This window comes from Python bivittatus, unplaced genomic scaffold (assembly GCF_059951505.1).
Source record: "Python bivittatus isolate LINGU-HERP-01145 unplaced genomic scaffold, Pbiv_v1 ctg000190_np1212, whole genome shotgun sequence".
In the NCBI taxonomy this organism is placed as follows: Eukaryota; Metazoa; Chordata; class Lepidosauria; order Squamata; family Pythonidae; genus Python; species Python bivittatus.
In genome coordinates, this window is record NW_028277042.1 from 2,155,534 (window position 1) to 2,174,869 (window position 19,336).

General features: G+C 45.5%; 1 protein-coding gene across 1 annotated transcript; it reads right to left on the reverse strand.

The window, feature by feature from the left end:
- Positions 1–3,798: 3,798 nt before the first annotated feature.
- LOC103066086 (uncharacterized) lies at positions 3,799–18,916 on the reverse strand. The gene is made up of 3 exons (XM_088135887.1): positions 18,569–18,916; positions 7,009–7,129; positions 3,799–5,934 (listed from the first exon to the last, which is right to left on the reverse strand). Exons 1-3 carry the CDS (start codon positions 18,645–18,647, stop codon positions 4,716–4,718), a joined length of 1,419 nt encoding a protein of 472 aa, XP_087992013.1. The 5' UTR covers positions 18,648–18,916; the 3' UTR covers positions 3,799–4,715.
- Positions 18,917–19,336: the final 420 nt, after the last annotated feature.

Below are 19,336 nucleotides of genomic sequence, written 5' to 3' on the forward strand. Positions count from 1 at the left end.
CCAAATCCCTGGTTTAATCAAGGCTGATGCAGAAAGGATGTAAGCACAGATTAAACATTCATCTTGGCTAAAATATGACCATCTTAAAAGATCATGATTTGAATTTACCTAGCCCCTCTTCTCTTAACCTCTTCAAAACTACAACTTTTGGCTCACATTTTGCATTAAAACAGCATTCCTCAACCTGTCTCCAGCTGGGCTTGATGCACTACAACTCCCATTGTGCCCAGCCATCCCTTGTGTGTGCTGTCTGGGAGTGTTGGAAGCTGTAATGGAATGCCACTTTTATGGAATGCCAGTTTGGTGAACCATACTTAAGGTATATTAACATACTGTGGTTGATTGATATAACAACTGGTTATATACAAAGTGAAACCATCAATTTAGCAATCCAAACCACAATTTCTGTGTTAAAACAATAATCTCAACGTATAAAGAGCAACATTAACCAGCTGCCTAATCCTCTGGCCCAAACGCCTTGCCAGATGCTAACAGGGTTAGGGCCATCTGGATCTCCAGGGAGCTACTGTTCCATAGCACAGATGTTGCCCTGAGAAAGCACGACTTCTGGGTCCAACACTGTTTGGTGGGAGGGACCTAGGCAGGCCCTCCCTGTGAAATCTGATGGGGCGAGCAGAGACAAGGGGACAGGCAGTCCTGCAAGTAGCCTGGCCCTACGGCACGGAGCGCCTTATAGGTGATGAATTATACACCTTGAATTACAGTGGGGCAAAAAAGTATTTAGTCAGCCACCAATTGTGCAGGTTCTCCCACTTAAAAAGATGAGAGAGGCCTGTAATTTTCATCATAGGTATACCTCAACTATGAGAGACAAAATGAGAAAAAAAATCCAGAAAATCACATTGTCTGATTTTTAAAGAATTTATTTGCAAATCATAATGGAAAATAAGTATTTGGTCACCTACAAACAAGCAAGATGTCTGGCTCTCACAGACCTGTAACTACTTCTTTAAGAGGCTCCTCTTTGACCTTGTTATCAGTACAAAAAACACCTGTCCACAACCTCAAACAGTCACACTCCAAACTCCACTATGGCCAAGACCAAAGAGCTGTTGAAGGACACCAGAAACAAAATTGTAGACCTGCACCAGGCTGGGAAGACTGAATCTGCAATAGGCAAGCAGCTTGGTGTGAAGAAATCAACTGTGGGAGCAATAATTAGAAAATGGAAGACATACAAGACCACTGATAATCTCCCTCGATCTGGGGCTCCATGCAAGATCTCACCCCATGCGGTCAAAATGATCGCAAGAACGGTGAGCAAAAATCCCAGAACCACACGGGGGGACCTAGTGAATGACCTGCAGAGAGCTGGGACCAAAGTAACAAAGGCTACCATCAGTAACACACTATGCCGCCAGGGACTCAAATCCTGCAGTGCCAGACATGTCCCCCTGCTTAATCCAGTACATGTCCGGGCCCGTCTGAAGTTTGCTAGAGAGCATTTGGATGATCCAGAAGAGGATTGGGAGAATGTCATATGGTCAGATGAAACCAAAGTAGAACTTTTTGGTCTAAACTCAACTTGTCGTGTTTGGAGGAGAGAGAATGCTGAGTTGCGTCCAAAGAACACCATACCTACTGTGAAGCATGGGGGTGGAAACATCATGCTTTGGGGCTGCTTTTCTGCAAAGGGACCAGGACGACTGATCCGTGTAAAGGGAAGAATGAATGGGCCCATGTATCGTGAGATTTTGAGTGAACACCTCCTTCCATCAGCAAGGGCATTGAAGATGAAACGTGGCTGGGTCTTTCAGCATGACAATGATCCCAAACACACTGCCCGGGCAACGAAGGAGTGGCTTCGTAAGAAGCATTTCAAGGTCCTGGAGTGGCCTAGCCAGTCTCCAGATCTCAACCCCATGGAATACCTGTGGAGGGAGTTGAAAGTCTGTGTTGCCCAGCGACAGCCCCAAAACGTCACTGCTCTAGAGGAGATCTGCATGGAGGAATGGGCCAAAATACCAGCAACAGTGTGTGAAAACCTTGTGAAGACTTACAGAAAACGTTTGACCTCTGTCATTGCCAACAAAGGATATATAACAAAGTATTGAGATGAACTTTTGATATTGACCAAATACTTATTTTCCAGCATGATTTGCAAATAAATTCTTTAAAAATCAGACAATGTGATTTTCTGGATTTTTCCCCCCATTTTGTCTCTCATAGTTGAGGTATACCTATGATGAAAATTACAGGCCTCTCTCATCTTTTTAAGTGGGAGAACTTGCACAATTGGTGGCTGACTAAATACTTTTTTGCCCCGCTGTATACCCAGAAAACCACTGGAAGCAATGGGGCAATATGTCATTCCTTCAGGGTAGACCAGACTAGGAAACCAATGTCATACACATCAGTACTATATATTAGTATTTATTACTACTTTATTGTAATGCTAGAGTAACAGAATCTTGCAAGTCTGAAAGTGCCTCCCCCCTTTATCTTTGTGTAAACTAGGGAGGGGCTTGTCTGAGATGTTTTCTCAAGTTACTTTCTTAGTCCAGGCTCAAGCCTCGCTTATCTGACCGTAGCCTTGGTAGTGGCTCTTCCTCCTGTCTTTCATGCCATTCCCTCTGCCCTCTACGTGGTGGTATTATATGGGCATAACAGGAAACATGAAAAACTGCATATTACAGTCATCCAAACAGGAGGTGTCTAAGCATGAGTGACCATGAGCAAGGCCTCCCAGTCCAGGAATGGGTGCAATTGGCACACAAGATGAACCTGTGCAAAGGCCCCCTTGGCCACAGTTGCCACTTGCTCTTTGAACAAGAGTTGTGAGTTCAAGAGGACCCTCAGATTGCACACTAACTCTGACAGGGGAAGTGCACTCACAGGAAGAGTTAAAAGTGGAAGATCTCCAGACCTGGGGGAGGGTGCTTAAAACCCACAGCCACTCTGTCCTGCTGGGGTTGAAGTGAAGCCAGTACCCCCACAGCCTCCAGGCACTGCAAAAAAACCTTGGTGGCATCACCTGGTTGGCCCAGGGCAGAGTTGTACAACTGGGTATCATCAGCATACTAATGATACGGCACCTCATATCAACAGATGACTTCACCCAGCAGTTTCATGTAGACATTAAAGACAAGTGGGGAGAGTGGGGGCCCTTAGGCCCCTGACAAATCAGGGGTCTTGTGCTCAAACAATTTCCCCATCAGCCCTGGGGAAAGGAGAACCATCGCAGTACACCTTTCATTCCCAATCCCAAACTGACCCAGAAGGATGCCATGATCAATGGTATTAAATGCTGCTGAGTGATTGAAGAGGACCAGGATGGATGCTCTATCATCATCTCAAGCCTGCCAACCATCATTGACAAGCATGATCAGTGCCTAAAAAGGTAAGGTTGGAAACTAGAGAATTGTCCATTTATCTTGGGTCCAGTGATGCTTCTTAAGGAGGGGCAAACAACCACCCTTCAAGGTGGGCAGAATCACCCCCTGCCACAGAGAAGCACTCACCTGTGGATGGACCCAACCACATGTCACCTCCCAGATCTTAATCAACCAGGAGGGACAGGCATCTAAACACAGGTGGCTGAACTTATTACAGCATTTGTTTCAATACAGCATTTCTTTCCAACTTGTAAATCACTTTAAAGTTGAAAGGCTGTTCCTGAATCACAAGTAGAAACGGCACTGGCTGTATAAATTGGTTCCGCTGAATCTTCTGGCCGTTCAGTTCGCTGCTTTTTTAATTCACCAAACCTCTTTGTTGTTCCTGACTTGCATTGAGGAAAGAGGATATGCTGCGTGCATTATGTTTCATTGTCTTTATTTTATTATTTTTAAAGATAATATAAAACGGATCTGATTTACAGCAGATTTCCCAAACCCGCAGGGTTTAAAATACCAAAGTGCATTTTGAGAAGAGTGAAATAGCATTTTTTTTTCATTTCCTCGTAGTGGCAACTTTGATGTAACCACTTTCACTTCCTTCCCAGCTATGACATGACCTTTCTATGTAGAAGAATTTGGCCACTTAATCCTGCCCCATCAGTACCCACAAGACCTACTATCACCAGATGATGTTATGGTCCAAAAGAGTCTTGCTGCACAACCAAAGACCGACAGATTCAGCACCTACTGAGAATGCCCAGTAGTTCGGAGGACAGATATCGCGGGCATGGGGGGTGCTGCAATTGGGCACAACCCCTGGGCTCATGCTCTTTTATCGCCAGCAATGAAAGAACATTCAACTGCCCACTCAGTCAGCCTCCCTAGTAGACTGGGAAGAGGAGGGAGGTGGACACATCCTTCATCTCAGACAGGCAGACATTTGGGGCCAACCCTCCATCTATCCCTGCTCATCCTTTTTGGCTGGTCTCAACGCTGCCAAGCATTGATTGCCATCAAACCGTACCGACAACCTAATGGTACGCTTGGCTTAGTCAGCCCAGGAAGAAGCAGTTCTCTTTTCCTCAAGAAAAGTCTTGTTTTCGTATGGAGGCCTGCCTCCCACATTGAAGACTTTGTCCTTGTCTATACCCTATGGGCTAAAACATCTCACAAGGCTTATAATGGGTCATGTTTTCATGCATCCTGTTGACCAACAGTTGCAAACTATCTTGCCCTTGGCAGAGAAAGAGAGGGAGACCAGACAGGACACCTGGCAGTTATGCTACATCAGACTAACCCCAGTCCACCCCCATTGTAAAATAGGATGGATTTTTGCCAGACAAAAAGATGGAAAGGTCAAAGAATTTCCAGGAGATATGACTCAGCTTGAGAGTCACATGGAAAGTACATCAGGCCTTGGACCTGCTTCATAGGTGACTGTCTGGTACATATGCTACGTTTAATATACATTAAGCCACCAACTGCTAAGATGACACAGATAATACCCCCAATGGAAACCACAGGGATAATGTAGTTTTGTAGCTTGGATTGGAAATGGGAAAAGTTGAAAGGAACTTGTGGGGTGTTTGTGATGGTTATTGAAATGTTCTCCTCATTAAAAGTTTCCTGGTGATAACCTGAAATTGGGAGATTGTCTGAAGTTTTGGAAAAAGTACTCCCCAAAGTACCAGTTTCAATAGATAAAGGTGTTTCTGTAGTGTCTCCTTCACTTTGGGCATCAATTACATCTCTAAACTTAACAGAACTGAGGTTGCTTCCATCAGAACTGGAATGGGTGCTGGAATGACTATTATAGTTAGTAGGGAAGGACTGAACTGTAGAACCCTCAACTGACTGTGGTTTATGGTCTGTGTTAAAGCTGCTTAAAAACAAACTGCGTTGATCAGAGGAGTTTGAAAGCTTGGTAGGTACCATAATAGATGTCTTATCTTTTGTTACAAACTCCATGAGAAGTTTGGTGATGGAAGAGTTCATTGGATAATGTGTTGAAGATCTCATGAGAGTCTCTGAAACAAATCCATTATCACTGGTACTTGTTTCATCAGTTCCTGTAAGAGAGGTAGAAGGTGACACCAAAAGATGAGTTGTTCTAGCGAAATCCTCCAGGCCTTTCCTTGTTGGTGTGAAATGTTCCCCAAATCTTTTGTGCCCCTCAGTGGATTCCGACGCTACCCCCCTATTTGCAATCGAGTCAGATTGAAGGGTGGGTTTAGCAGCAACTGTTTCTGGTTGAGGAGTGAACAGTGTAGAATATGTTGTGGCATCCGACCCAGCCAGCACCTTTTCTATAGAAGAGTTGGGATCTCCCGTGGTTATCACAGGGAGTGTTGCTGTCTTGTAGGGGGTTGTGCTAAATGTTTTGCTGGGGTGAGCTTGACCACCAACTTCCTCCATAGCTTCTCCTGAATGTCTGTCAACCACAGGGAGATTTTCTGTGGTGGTGTCATATCCAGAAAGTGAAGGAACATTCCTTGAATCTATTTGCTTCATAACTTCCTTTACCCACTTGTCATCTCCTCTGGCACAATAATATTTTGCCTTCTTTGTTTTCAGTCTGGAGAAAGGAAGGAAGAAGAACTCAAGTAAGAACAGACTGAATGGACCAGATACAGGACATTTTACCATGTTTAAATCCCACTGACTTTCAGTAGAATGCATTTAATTTTGAAGTATTGATGAAAGATATTCCTATCCCATTTCCTGCCCCAAGATTAATAAAATAGAATTTCTGGATTCCCAGAGCACTGAACCTCAAACAAACAGATGAATCACATTCACACAACCTATGAGAACAATGGCTGGGTCTGATATGCACAACCAAATGTTATGCAACCCCATTTTAACCTAGACTAATGTATGATTTAAACTCAGAGACAATGTCATAGTGCAGCCTGGTTGAATAGTACACACAAAAGATCCTATCCCTGAATAACAGTGCTCACTGTATTTAATTGATTTGATTTTACTTTAGTTTAACACAATTTTTGTCTTGTTCTGCTCACTTCCAAACCAAAAACAAGGCCCCTTTTGCTCCTAGAAGTCAAAAATAAATAAGTAGGCTGGTCAATTTAATTTAATCTCTCATGAAATCTTGAAAACAAGGACAGGCTGAACATTTTAAAATGTCCTTTTCTGCTTTGGAGATTCTGTGAGACAGGATTCAAGACAGAAAATAGGGTTGGCCCAACCTGGCCGTTTGCTACTGAACTTCTGGGGTCTGGAGGGCACCTAAATGGGAACCGGGGAGGCTCCATCTGCAGTCAGCCATAGGAGGGGTCCCAAAGCCAAGATGACAACCATGATCACACACCTGTTTCCAAGTTGGCATCACATGCACAGCACACATAAAAATGGGGCAGGGCTTCAGTTGCCTGCTATGGCCACCACCTAATTTTTTTTGACCCTGCCACCCCCACAGATCCCTCGGTATACATGGGACTTGGCTCATAGGCTACCCAGTCATTCTCTGAAAGGACCTAAGTCCACCTCTATGCTAAATTTCTTCTTCTCGAGCTCTGTGGAAAGGCTCTGACAAGTCACAGCAGGATTCATGCTCACGACTCCGAATCGGAAAGAGAGAAGAAAACCTCATATGGTACCTGGCATATCATGATAAAAAGGCACTTACATCACCGAAGTCTTGGCTCTGCAGGTGATATTTCTGTAGCTGTCTAGAAAACCCAGAGGAATTGGTTTTGATATAAACCTGGGGCATTCGGTTGTACAGGATTTTGTTGAATCAGGTTCTCCTGGAGCAAGGAAACAATCCAAGACGGAAGTCCTTATTAAAGTCACCAGTGACTCTTTCTTTTTCCAAGAATAAAATCTCACAATTGGTTAAGTTCATATAATAACACGGATCTTAAATCTGAATTAATTGCAGTGGTTGCATAATATGCTCCAGCCCAGAGTTTCCCAACCTTGGCAACTTTAAGATGCTGGCTAGGGAATTCTGGGAGTTGAAGTCCACCCATCTTAAAGTTGCTGAGGTTGAGAAACTGCTCTAGCCAGAAACATAAACCCACCTGCCACCTAGTATTTTAACTGCTATTTCACCCAACAGACTGAGAAGTCTGGATTTCCCACAACACCCAAACTGCCCCCTTTCAGTCCCATCCAGGTGTGATGCAAACGTAGCCCATTCAGCCTGGGGTGCCTCTGCAAATCAGCAACAGCTTCCATCGAACTCAGGAGCACATTTTCCTGCTTGCAGAGTTTCAACTTGCGGGGGACGCTGAGCCCAGAAAAGGTTTTCCTCCAGCAGGGATACAGCCTTCGGCGTTTAATCAGATGGGAACCCCAGCCCTGCAAAGATGCGCCTTGTCCTATTCAGCTAGCTATTCTGAAGTAGGAATCCCCAGAGGAAAAAAAATGGGACACCCTCACCCCCCTCCTCCTCCTCCTCCTCCTCCTCCTCCACTATTCATTTTTAGCAAATGTATAGAACATTTTTAAAAATAAATTTATATACCCCTTTATGTATTTATGGACCACTTGTTTTTAATATATTTACAGAGTACATCTCAATATATTAATAGTCTACACTGTAGTACTATGTACACTGTATATTTATGGATTCTTATTATTTCAATATCTTTATAGGTCGTTTTTATTATTTTTAAAATGTGTTTATAGACCACTATACATCTTATGGGCCATTTATTTTCAATGTATTGATAGAACATTTTTATTATTTTTAATACCTTGAGAGACTGTTTATCATGTTTATACCCCATTTGTTATTTTTAATATAAAGATACACCGTTTTTGTTATTCTTTAATACCTCCAGAGACTACTTAATATATTTATGCATTATTTGTTATTTCTAATATACGGGTAGACTATTTTTGTTATTTTTTAATATCTTTATAGACTGTTGCATCAGGAAGCCTGTGATGTTATTATCTTCCTCTTCTAATCTGTCAGAAGCACTCATAAAACTCAGTAGACTTGCAATCTCTTCATTCCCTGATCAAAGAGAGTTGATGACTTTTCAAGCAGATGCAATAGGGTCAGCATTTCTCAACCTTGGCAACTTTAAGATGTGTGGACTTCAACTCCCAGAATGCTGGGAGTTGAAGTCCACGCATCTTAAAGTTGCCAAGGTTGAGAAACACTGCTGTAGGTTCTTTATCTCTTTGATACATGTTCATCAGTTCATCAGGGCTGATCTTCTCAACCTGCCAGACATCCAGAGTCTCTTTTACACAGGAACAATGGAGATATTTCCTCCAGGACCAACACACAGGCATAAACCCACAACACATTTACCCCAGTAAGGCCCTAACCAAATCAATGCATCTTACATTTGGTTCTGGTAACACCCAAATCACATTAGCCAGCTGCAACTCAACATTTTAGGAATGCAGGCTCCCCGCCTGCCTTTGCCAGGAAGCGCCAAATAGCTGATGAGTCCTGGCCCTCAGAGAAGACCTTCACGCTAAGTGAGGGAGTTTATTGTTGTAACCACATATCGTAATAACAGTAAAATAGTAAGACTGTAAAATAAAGTAATAAAAAGAGTATTAGATGAAAAGGTTACAGCAAGATAAAGGCAAAGCCACAAGTAAGAACTTAAGTATTTCTTTCTACGTTCAAATGTCAGCAGAGCAAAAGTAGCTAGTTGGTTGCTGACAGCTGGGAACACATCTGCAAGAAGATAGTTCCGTTTTTCAAGGTCTGAGCCCTGGAGTTCACCTACCATGAAGAGTTTGGCCCTGATCTCATTGTAAATGGGGCAGTGGATAATGGATAATGTCCTGCACTTGAGACTTCATGGCATCAGTAGCCCATCCCTATTGGCCAGGCAGAAATGGTGGGTGTGGCTTGGTCACTACAGCCTATAGATGTCCCCAGGCTGTGATCAAAAAAGTCAAGATGGTGTTGGTGATACTGGGATCCAAGCTCCACCTGCTTTTTTTGTGAGATACACATAAAAATGGGCAGAGCGTTCATCACACCATCATGGCCATCTTAAGTTTTCTGACCACACCCTGCAGATACTCTTGCGATATCCAACCTGTTTGAGGGTAATTCCATTAAAAATCTACTTTTAAAAACATTGTCCAGTTAGTTAGGGCACACATTTTAATCTCTTCTGAGTTTTTAAACTTGACTGCAGAAGACAAATCTGTAGATTTCTTTGAAACGTTGGAGACATAAAGACAATTCTGGGGAAATCAATTTGACCCTAAATCCTTCCAACATGCTGAAGGAAAAGTCTTCTAAAAGTCTTCGAAATATACAGCCCTTGATTCAACAATGTATTTATTTGATTCTGAACAGCTGTCAGCTCATAACATCTGGGTCTGATCAGCTGAGTAGTATGGAGAGGTTTCCATTGCTTTATTACACCTACCCCAAATCTCCAAACTGCAAGACATTCCAAGAATGCAGTTCTTATCTACATCTGTTTTCCTCTCTACAGTAGCTACCAGAGGCTTACAACGTTTTGTAATGTTTGAGTTTTCTTATAAAGGTGCAACTTAAGCATTCCAACAGGCGAAGTCCACTGTCTTGTATCCCTTCACCAAGGGAAGACATCTTTGCAACTTTAAAGAAACCTCTACATTCACTTCTTTGTGGTTGCTATTTTGCGCCCGTGTGAGTACTGCTTCACTCTGAGACCAGATGATGGACTGGAGTCACGTTCAGCAGGTCTTCCCGGCACCTGAAACTTCCATATGAGACTGTAGGGGGTCTTTCAGAGTCTGGTACCATCTATTTCTTTTATGGGGTCCTGCCAAGGGCAAAGATATGCTACCAGGGATGGCTGTGGGGTGGGGCTTCGATCAGATGGTTGTGGCCACCATCATGACTTTACGGACACCTCCCAGATGCTACTTATATAAATAGGGGAAAATGAGCTACTGGGTTTTCCTTTAGGGCAGTGTTTCTCAAGTTTGGCAGCTTTAAGATGTGTGGACTTCAACTCCCAGAATTCCCCAGCCAGCCATGGGTTAGGGTTAGGGTTAGGGTTAGGGTTCCCAATTCTGGGAGTTGAAGTCCACACATCTTAAAGCTGCCAAGCTTGAGAAACACTGCTTTAGGGTTTTGGAAACTGACTAGAAGGAATTAGGAATTTGACTAGATCAGTTTTTCTGATAAAAATCAGATGGTGCATCTGATTAATAAAACGACCAAGTGCCAAGAACAGAATGGGTATGAGAGAAAGCCTCCCCCCTTTTGTTTTCTCCACGAGAATGGAGATACTGTATCTTAAAAAAGGACTTCCCTTGCTCACTAGTGGGATAAATTCTGGGCTGGGCAAATTAAGGAATTGCAGTTCAACTCAGGAGAAAGAGATTGGCTTAGACACAAAGCCCCAGATGCAAATTGGCTGTGGCCTTCTTCTCATCTAAAGCCAGAAGGAGCCTTGGGAATTATTGTGTATACTCATTCTTTTCCTTAAAACTGTTCTGGGCTGCAAACACTCCCCCCCCCCCCGCTGCTAAATGCCCCTCCAGACTAACAGCCCTGAAAGTGTGGCCCATCCAACTGGGTGACAAATGTGCCAGTTGTGCCAGGATGGGCTCGAATTGCACAATCCTGCCTTGTTTTAATGCTCTGAGTGCCTTTGTGCAGCTCTGATGCATTTTGGAGGGACAGTCGTGTGACTTATGAAGCAAGAGTCTGTCTGTCTTAACACATCCGTGCAATTAGGGTAGTGATCTCTGAGCTACTCCTACCAGCTACTCAGTGGATCTTGCCAATCGAACTGTAATAAACAGTGTTATTTAAAAGCACATGCCCGGGGCTATCCTGATTAGAGACATCTATAGGTGAAAATCAGCTAGAGGTAATATTTTCATTTTGGTGGAAGCAATTTGAGCATGCTTTGGCAACGTTCAGATGAAAGATATTTGTCTCCTTCAGGACAAACTGGAAAAACCCTGCTTTTTGCATGTCTCTAGGAGTGATTCATATTATTTTCTTTTCTGTGTCTCTCACACACACACACCAACAGCGTGTCACATACAGACAATCCTTGGGCAGTCTTTAAAAACAGTGTGACTTGCAGATTTATCCCTGTTGAAAGCAAAACTGCAACAGTTATCTGGTCAGCTCTCTGTAAAATGGTCTAGAGGACTGAATTATACTGATGGATTCCCCAGAAACGTGATTTTTAGTAGGGCAGAGGTGGAAGGAGCTCTTCAACTCCCAGAAGGAAGAACAGTTGGCAATCCACGGAGCAAATGTTCCCTGTCTCTAGCCACTGGGCTCAGCACATACCCAACTTCTCAGTTATCAGGTAATCTGGGTGTCTCACCTCTTGAAAAATGTTTCTGGGCTTTTTTTGTTTTTTAATTGCTCCTGAGACCTGGGGAAATCTCCAATGTTGTCTTTTGGGGATTGCACAAACGAGAGAGGAGACGGCCCAGGTTACGGCTGTGATCTAGTGAGATAGTTAGGCCAAGAGCTTGAGGTATCCAATATGCCCACTTCCAACATGTTGGCTTATGCAATCTGAGCGACAAGCTCCATGCGGCTGGGCAAGATCGAGGAAGCAAGAATTAGCCAGACTTAAGTAAGGTGTCTTTCTGCTAAAAACAGGGGTAAATACAGAATCTTGTTTATTATTGAGTTCATTAAGGTCACTTCAACTCCCAGAATTCCCCAGCCAGCATTCTAGGAGTTGAAGTCCACCCGTCTTAAAGTTGCCAAGTTTGAAAAACACTGGCTTAAGTGGTCTTTAGTTGACCTGACATTAGAGTACTCTTCCCCTTCTTCCTCAAGATATATATCTTAGAGAGGAAGACAGGCTACTGAGACTGAGAGCAGAGGCAGGGATCCACCACCAATTTTATGCCAGTAGAGTCTTTGGCCAACTCAAGGATAGGTTGATAGCAGAAAAAAAAAAATGCTACTCAGGGCAGTAGTGACAAATCCATTGTAACAGCCTTTTACTCAGGGAAGGTGGCTAAGGATCAAAGGATTTGACCTATAATCAGTAGAACTGATACCGTTTCAGTATCTCAAGGCCCAGAGTGTGATATTCAGCTCAGATGGAACGGATTCTTTATCACCAGCCTTTTCAAAGTACAGAGTAATATAAATAATGATGCAAAGGAATGTAGCCCCTTTGTTTGAGAACTATCTCATTAGGGGCAGAAACCCACAGACCTATGAACTGCTGCGCACCAAGGGTGCATGTGCTTTTCTGAGCTATTTGGCCTAGGATCTGGAGTCTATCACAATAGCGAGACCTGAGGCCTGCGAACCTTTCGGGCTTGGGGATGGCCAAAAGAATTCTCACCCCACTCTGAAATTACAGAGTTATGCTTGCTTTGTAGCAACGCCACATTTCTTTGTTACACGCCATTGAGTGGCACTTGCTTCCGAGGGATCGCCTGCACCAGGGGCATCCTTGGGGGAAGAACAAAAAAGTCAAGATGGTAGCCGTGATCACATGACCAAAGCCTTGCCCCCTTTTCATTGTGAATCGCACAGGTGATGGTAGGAAATAAGCCTGACTTTTTTTTACAACCCGCCCAAAGACACATCTAGTATGCACAAATGTATGTCTTACTGGCACATCTTGTCATCAGTCAACGTTTAAATTGTGGTTTTTATTCTCTGCAAAGCAGCGAAGAAGAGAGAGACAAGCAAATTTGGTTAACTTTTTTGGAATTGTTTTGTCTGTGACCTTTTTTTTTTGAGGCTGCCACCACTACAACTACTACTACAATGACTTCTTCCTCTTCTTCATCCCCTTCTTTCAGTTTAATGCTATATTACTTTGTAAGTGTAACACTGACACATATTTTTAGAAAGCTAAAGCTATTATATATCTACATCTATCTATCTATCTATCTATCGTATATATCTGTATCTATATATCTATATCTATATATCTATCAATTTGTTCCCAAAGAGTACCATAATAGTTTTCATTCCTTTTACTGCACCAGTCCCACAATGCCGGCGCTTGATCATCTAAATGTGTATAAACGTGGAGAAAAACAGACATTTTTTGTTTCTTTGCTGTTTTATTTCTCCATATTTTTACGATGGGTGGTTTGCAGTAGACACACCACCCTTGCAGAGTCTCAGGGACAATACAAATTACAAAGTCCAAGTAGCAAGCAGGCAAACAGTTCAATTGCAAAACAACTCAGGGACTTGGTTTCTTGACTGCTGTTTTCAGCCGTGACAGAAAGAAACTCAAGAATCAAGAAGAGCAGCTACACCTTCATGCTTCACAGCCATGTCTCTGCAAAATGTTGGATACAGATGTGCCTTGGCCAGATCCAGCAGGACTATTATGGGTATCCCTGCTGGATCTGGCCAGGGCACATCTGTATCCAATATTTTGCTTCCCAAAGTGGCCAGCCCAAGACACCAGGTGTTCTCCAGCAGCAGATGGAGACCGATCTCTCTCCCACTATTGTTCCTCTGAAGTGGTATTTTAGAGACATGCTGCCCCCAACTCAGAGATAACATTCAGTTTTCAAGACTGATAGCCCTCAACAGACCTGTCCTTCATCAATAAGCCCAATCCTCTTTGAAAGCTATCACAGCTAGTGGCTGTTATCACCAGATCCTATGATAATGAATTCCACAGGTGAATTATGCAGAGTTTGCTACTATCTGGTTGTATTAAAACCAGATGGTTTTAACTGGTGGCCCATATTTGCTCTACATAATTACATTTTTAATCTACCCAACGAGAACATCTCAAGTGTCAGAGAAGAACTGCCAAAGTAGGTTTAGCATAAATGCTTTATGGTAGCCCTTAAAATAGGGGAGACAATCTTTGGGGAAAGTGTAAAGCAGAGGGATCTGCAGAATACATCAAACAAGTCAAGATGGCAGACACAGTGGTCTGATTGGTGCACATAAAAAGCAGACAAAACTTCAGTCACACAGTCACGGTTGTCATCTTGACCGTTTTTGATATATTCTGTAGATACTCCTGGTTGAAAGCATGTGGACCAGCACAGTCATCAGAAGGTTTCCCCAATGGCATGGAATCCATCACAAAACACCTATTAATCAGAAGGCAAACCTGGTGAGGCTTTCTTCCAAAGTTCCCACTTCTTTATTGCCTTTCTAGCAAATTTTGGAAAATCTGGGATCCATTTCAACAATCATAATTGGGGTGATAACCCAATGAAAGAACATTTTACACCCGTTTTCTCTAATTATGCCATTTGCGTGGTATTAACATTAGTCTTCATGGAAATTTCCATTGTTGCACAACCACATTACGTGCCCACTTAATCATTCAGTCTTTAATTTGTTCAGTTTGGGAATTAGATGTTATCAATAACTTTTATGAGGCTCAAGGCATTGTAGCAAATAATGCAAGGCTAGAATGGTGCATTACTTTGATGCAGAGGAGAAAATAGGAATGTAGGAAGCATTAAGGGAACACTGTGGCACTAACGTGCCTGATTATGTGCCATCAAGTTGGTGTTGACTTTTAGCAACCATATAGATTTTTTTCCCATGACAATCTGTCCCCAACCTGGTCTTTCAGGTCTTGTAACGGTGCACCTATTACCACTGTAACTGAGTCCATCCCCCTTGCTGCTGGTCTTCCTCTTCTTCTCTTTCCTTCCATCTTTCCCAGCATTATAGACTTCTCCAGAGTGCTGGGTCTTGTGTTAATTGATTAATGGTTTACATGTTTTCAAGTCAGTATCAGCTCTCAGCAACCACATACATAGATTTTCTCCATAATGATCTGTCCCTAATCTGGTCCTTCAGGTCTTCCAACAGTGACCCCATCACTGCTGTAATTGAGTCCATCTACTTTGATGTTGGTTGTCCTCTTCTTCTCTTTCCTTTCACCTTTCCCAGCATTAGAGCCTTCTCCAGAGAGCTAAGTCTTTGCATAAACTGTCCAAATATGGTAATTTGAGCCTGGTCATTTGTGCCTCGAGTGAGAACCTCGGGTTGGTTTGTTCGATGATCCACGGGTTTGTTTTCCTGGCTATCCACAGTATTCCCAGGAGTCTTCTCCAGCACCAAATTTCTATCTTGCCTACCCTTCCCCTAAATGCCTGCTCCTGGAAATAAACCTACTTCTACTCATGATAATGGTAAAGTGGGAATCCAGCATTTCTATGGGGAGAAGATGGCTCCATGACCAAAAAGTTGGGGGCGGGAGGCAATATTTGGTTAGCTGCGAGGCCAGGACCAAACACATAAGAACCAGAGCTTCAAAAGAGGCAGCAGGTGGAGAAAGAGAAAATCAATTCCTTTACCTGGAAATCCTTGATTCTAATAGACATTCCTTTAGCACTTTCCCTTCCCTGTTCTGGATTTCCTGCCCAAGGAAGCCAACAAGCTGATATCTTTTGAGGGTATATTTTGTTATGGAGGAGAAGCTAAACAGTCGAAGGGGAAGCGAAGTGATGGACACCTTCTTCCCTCCTCCTTCTAAAATCAGTCCTTCCTGGCCTGATTTTAGAAGGGAGGGGAGGCTAAGCCAACCCAGCATTCCTAGCCTGCCAACCTAATCTGTCCCCTTACTCCAAAAAGGATGTCAACAGCTGAAGAAGAGACTGAAAAAACTCTATTACACCCTTTTGAGGGTTCCTCTCCCACCCCACAAGTTGCTGTTCCAGAAGTGTCCAGAGCCCATTCCTATCACTGTCTGCCTGGGCACTTTGGAAACCAACCTTTTCCAGACTGGCATCCTCTAGATGTGTCAAAGTATGCTCCCCATCAACCCTAGGCAGCATGGGAATGGTAGTCCAACCCGCGTGAAAGATCCTAGCTTCGGAAAGGCTGCCCCAGGTCAGAGGGGATGTTCGCCTGCCCAGGGCTGTTGGCCGTGCAAAGGCACGTGGGTGTGCTTCGCCCTCATCCCCTCTGCAGGAGCCAGAGTGCCCTCGCTACCAGCTCCCTCCTTCTGCTCCAGGCTTTCCCACTGGGCTAAGAGGAGGCGAGATTTCTGTTTCCCTCAGTCTGCAAGACCTGTTGTGCCACAAAAGCAAAGGGGGGATGTGTGGTTTGACCCCAAAGGCATGGCTTTTTTTGCGTCCCATGGCAACTTCAAGGACTGATGCTCAGAAAGAATGTGAGCCATTCTCAGCGCTTGCAAAAGGAGCCCATCTGCAAATCACTGGAGGAAAGAAAGTTTTCTCAGGTCTGCCAGTTGGAAGCAGGCAAGCTGACTGGTGCCAAGATTTGATGGGGAAGAAAGGCTTCTGTTCCCGTCCTTCCTCCAAATCATGAAAGGGCCCAGCTGTTTTCTTTGCAAATTAACATCAGGCAATGGCCATAGCAAGAGGAAGAACTGTTCACTTCCAAAGAGGCATAATATTTTAACAAAATCTGACAATTATGTCCCACTGAGAAATACCACCACTTAGCCACTAGTACTGGATCCCAACAAAAGCTTAGCAGGATCACACCTAGCTGCTACTTGGAGGGGAGGCCACCAGGGAATCCCAGGATTGCAGGCAAGATGGGGCAGGGGGAAGATCCAATCAACCTTCAAAGAAAAAAAGCAGGGCAAACCAGTTCCGTATTTTCCAGACTGCTACCAGAAGGAAATTAATCTGGAACAGTGGGAGATCTGCTCCAAAACCCTGTCTGATGAATCCACAAGACCAGGAGGCTGAAGCTGGAGAGTCTAATGACGAGAAGCGACCATTCTGCTTTGGAGAAACTCTGAGGCAGTGCCAGCAGCTGGGCAGGCTGCCACTTAGTCTCCCACAGTGCCCTAGGGTGCCAAATATCTCCAGGAAGGAAATCAAAAGGGGGGGGGAAGCCAGCTCTCCAGACTTAGCTAGGTTTTCTGCCCCTGCCTCCCCCCCCCCCCCCCGATGGGAAAGGCAGGGAGCCAGGGGCAGCCTCGTTTTGGCTTGCCAGGGTCTGAGACAGGCTGGAAAGCTGGGACGCAGGATTCCTTGAGGTGTGCAGTCCTTCAGATACTGGTGTGGCAGTGACTCCCGAGGGCAGTATTTCTCAAGCTTGGCAAGTTTAAGATGTGTGGACTTCAACTCCCAGAATCCCCCAGCCAGCATGCTTTAAGATGTGTGGACTTCAACTCCCAGAATTCCCCAGTCCACACATCTTAAACTGCCCTAAAGTCTGAACAGAGAGAGTCAGAAGTGATCAGAGAACCAACCGGGCCACAATTCAGGGTGGAGGCCCTGCCTCAATTCTAGCCATAAGATATAAACATTAAAGGTGAGGCCGTTCCAAGGCGCTGTATTATCCATCCGATGTTCTCAGCAGCCTAGCAATACTTCCCACTGCTGCCTTCGAACACGTTTGTGGACAATACATGGGGGGAGCTGGTATCTGCATGCGATGGTCATCTTTTTGTGTGTGTTGTGTTGGCTTTTGAGTCTGTCTTGACTCCTGGCGCCTGCCTGGACAAGTCCCTGCAGTTTTCTTGGCGACATTTTGAGAAGTGATTTGCCCTGGCCTCCTCCATCCTAGGGCTGAGAGAGAGGGACTGGCCCAGGGTCACCTGGCTGGCTTCATGCCTAAGGCAGTACTCGAACTCACAGTCTCCCATTTGCTAACCTGCCTTTAACCATTACACCAAACTGCCTCCTGTGTTCATCCCTACCTGCTAGTAAAGAAGGCTGAGCCTTCTCCCCTTCCTTATTGCCTGTGGGTGTAATTACCTGAATGTTGAAAGACAAATCCAGGAAGAATTTGGAAAGTAATATTGCAATAAGAGGTGAAAGAAAAAGTGAAATGAAACGGGGGCTCCTATGCCCCCCCCCACAGCTAAGCAGTTTAAACCTCTGGAATTATTTATTCTTTTAGAGGACAATGTCAGAAAACAGGAGATTAAGCTACAACAGGCTGGCCAGGTCCTAGTTTCGCGTTTTGTGTAAAAGAAAGTCATCAGGTTAAACTATAATCGAGTTTGCTTGTTGCGAAACTAGCGGAAGCCACCACATTGGGTCAGTGAAAGCCCTAAGGGCTGCATTCTCATGACACCTGGCTAGTTTGGGTGAATGCTTTAGCTCTTTGTGGGAAGCTAGCCCGTCGGATCAGTTTCTGGTTCGATGTCACGTGTGAACTCGGAAATGGGGTCCATTCTTAATCAAGTCCAGCGGTGGTGCGAACGCAAATTTGCCAACGCGGGGGTGGGCTTGAGCGCGCTGGGCGAACTCCCAGGGTCTCCCCCCGACGGCTGCTGGTTTGGGGAACCCAACGCCCCCCATCCCCCGGCGCCGCTTCCGCCCCGCCTCGTCCCCGCCAGCCTCACCTGCCACCGCCGGGATGGGCCACTTCCACGCGGCCGCCAGCGCCGCCAGCGCCACCAGGCTCCGCGCGACATCCCGCATGGTCCGCCGGCTCGAGGCGCTCCGGCGCCGGCGCCGCCGCCTTGCGCTGGACAGGCTTCCCCGCTCCCGGCTCGGATCCTGCCTCTCCGCCTCCTGCTCCTTTGGGAAAGGCGCCCGCTGGAAAATCCCGGCTGGGCTTTCTGCGCTGACGTCACGGGCGGCGTGCGGGGAAGGCGAGCAGCCCCGGCGCCCCGCCAGCGGTCCCGCCCGGAGTAACGGAGGCTGGAGCGGCTCCAGGGAAGGCAGGGCGCGCCGGGATGGCCCGGACGGACGGACGGACGGACGGAGCGCGGTCGCGGAATGCTGCTGGACGACAGCGCCGCGAAGGAAGGCGGGCGGTCCGGGGAAGAAAGTGTGCAGCCGCCGGCCGTCGGAAGCGGGCGATGAGTCACCCCCGCTAGGGGAGCTTCGATGCGTGGCCCCGGGGCCCGTCCACCCCGGGACCCTGGAGCCAAAAGCTGGCGCCCGCCGCCCAGGCGCCCGCCGGCTTCAAGCCAGCCCCACCGGGGCCGCTGCTCGGAATGGAGCGGGCTCCCCGCATCCCACTGGGGCAGTGGACGAATGACCCCCGGTCGGAGCGGCGACCACGGCTTTCGCGCAGGAGGGGCTGCATTCATTCCACGCAGGAAACCCAAAGCAAACCAGCCGGGTCAGGGCTTAGTTGGATCTGTGGATTAGGCCAGGAAAAG

Coding starts and splice junctions, on each gene's coding strand:
- LOC103066086 (XM_088135887.1), bottom strand. CDS start 18,647: ATGCGGGATGTCGCGCGGAGCCTGGTGGCGCTGGCGGCGCTGGCGGCC. Junction 7,130..18,568: donor GCCCATCCCGGCGGTGGCAG/GTGAGGCTGGCG, acceptor TCCTTGCTCCAG/GAGAACCTGATTCAACAAAA. Junction 5,935..7,008: donor AGAGCCAAGACTTCGGTGAT/GTAAGTGCCTTT, acceptor TCCTTTCTCCAG/ACTGAAAACAAAGAAGGCAA.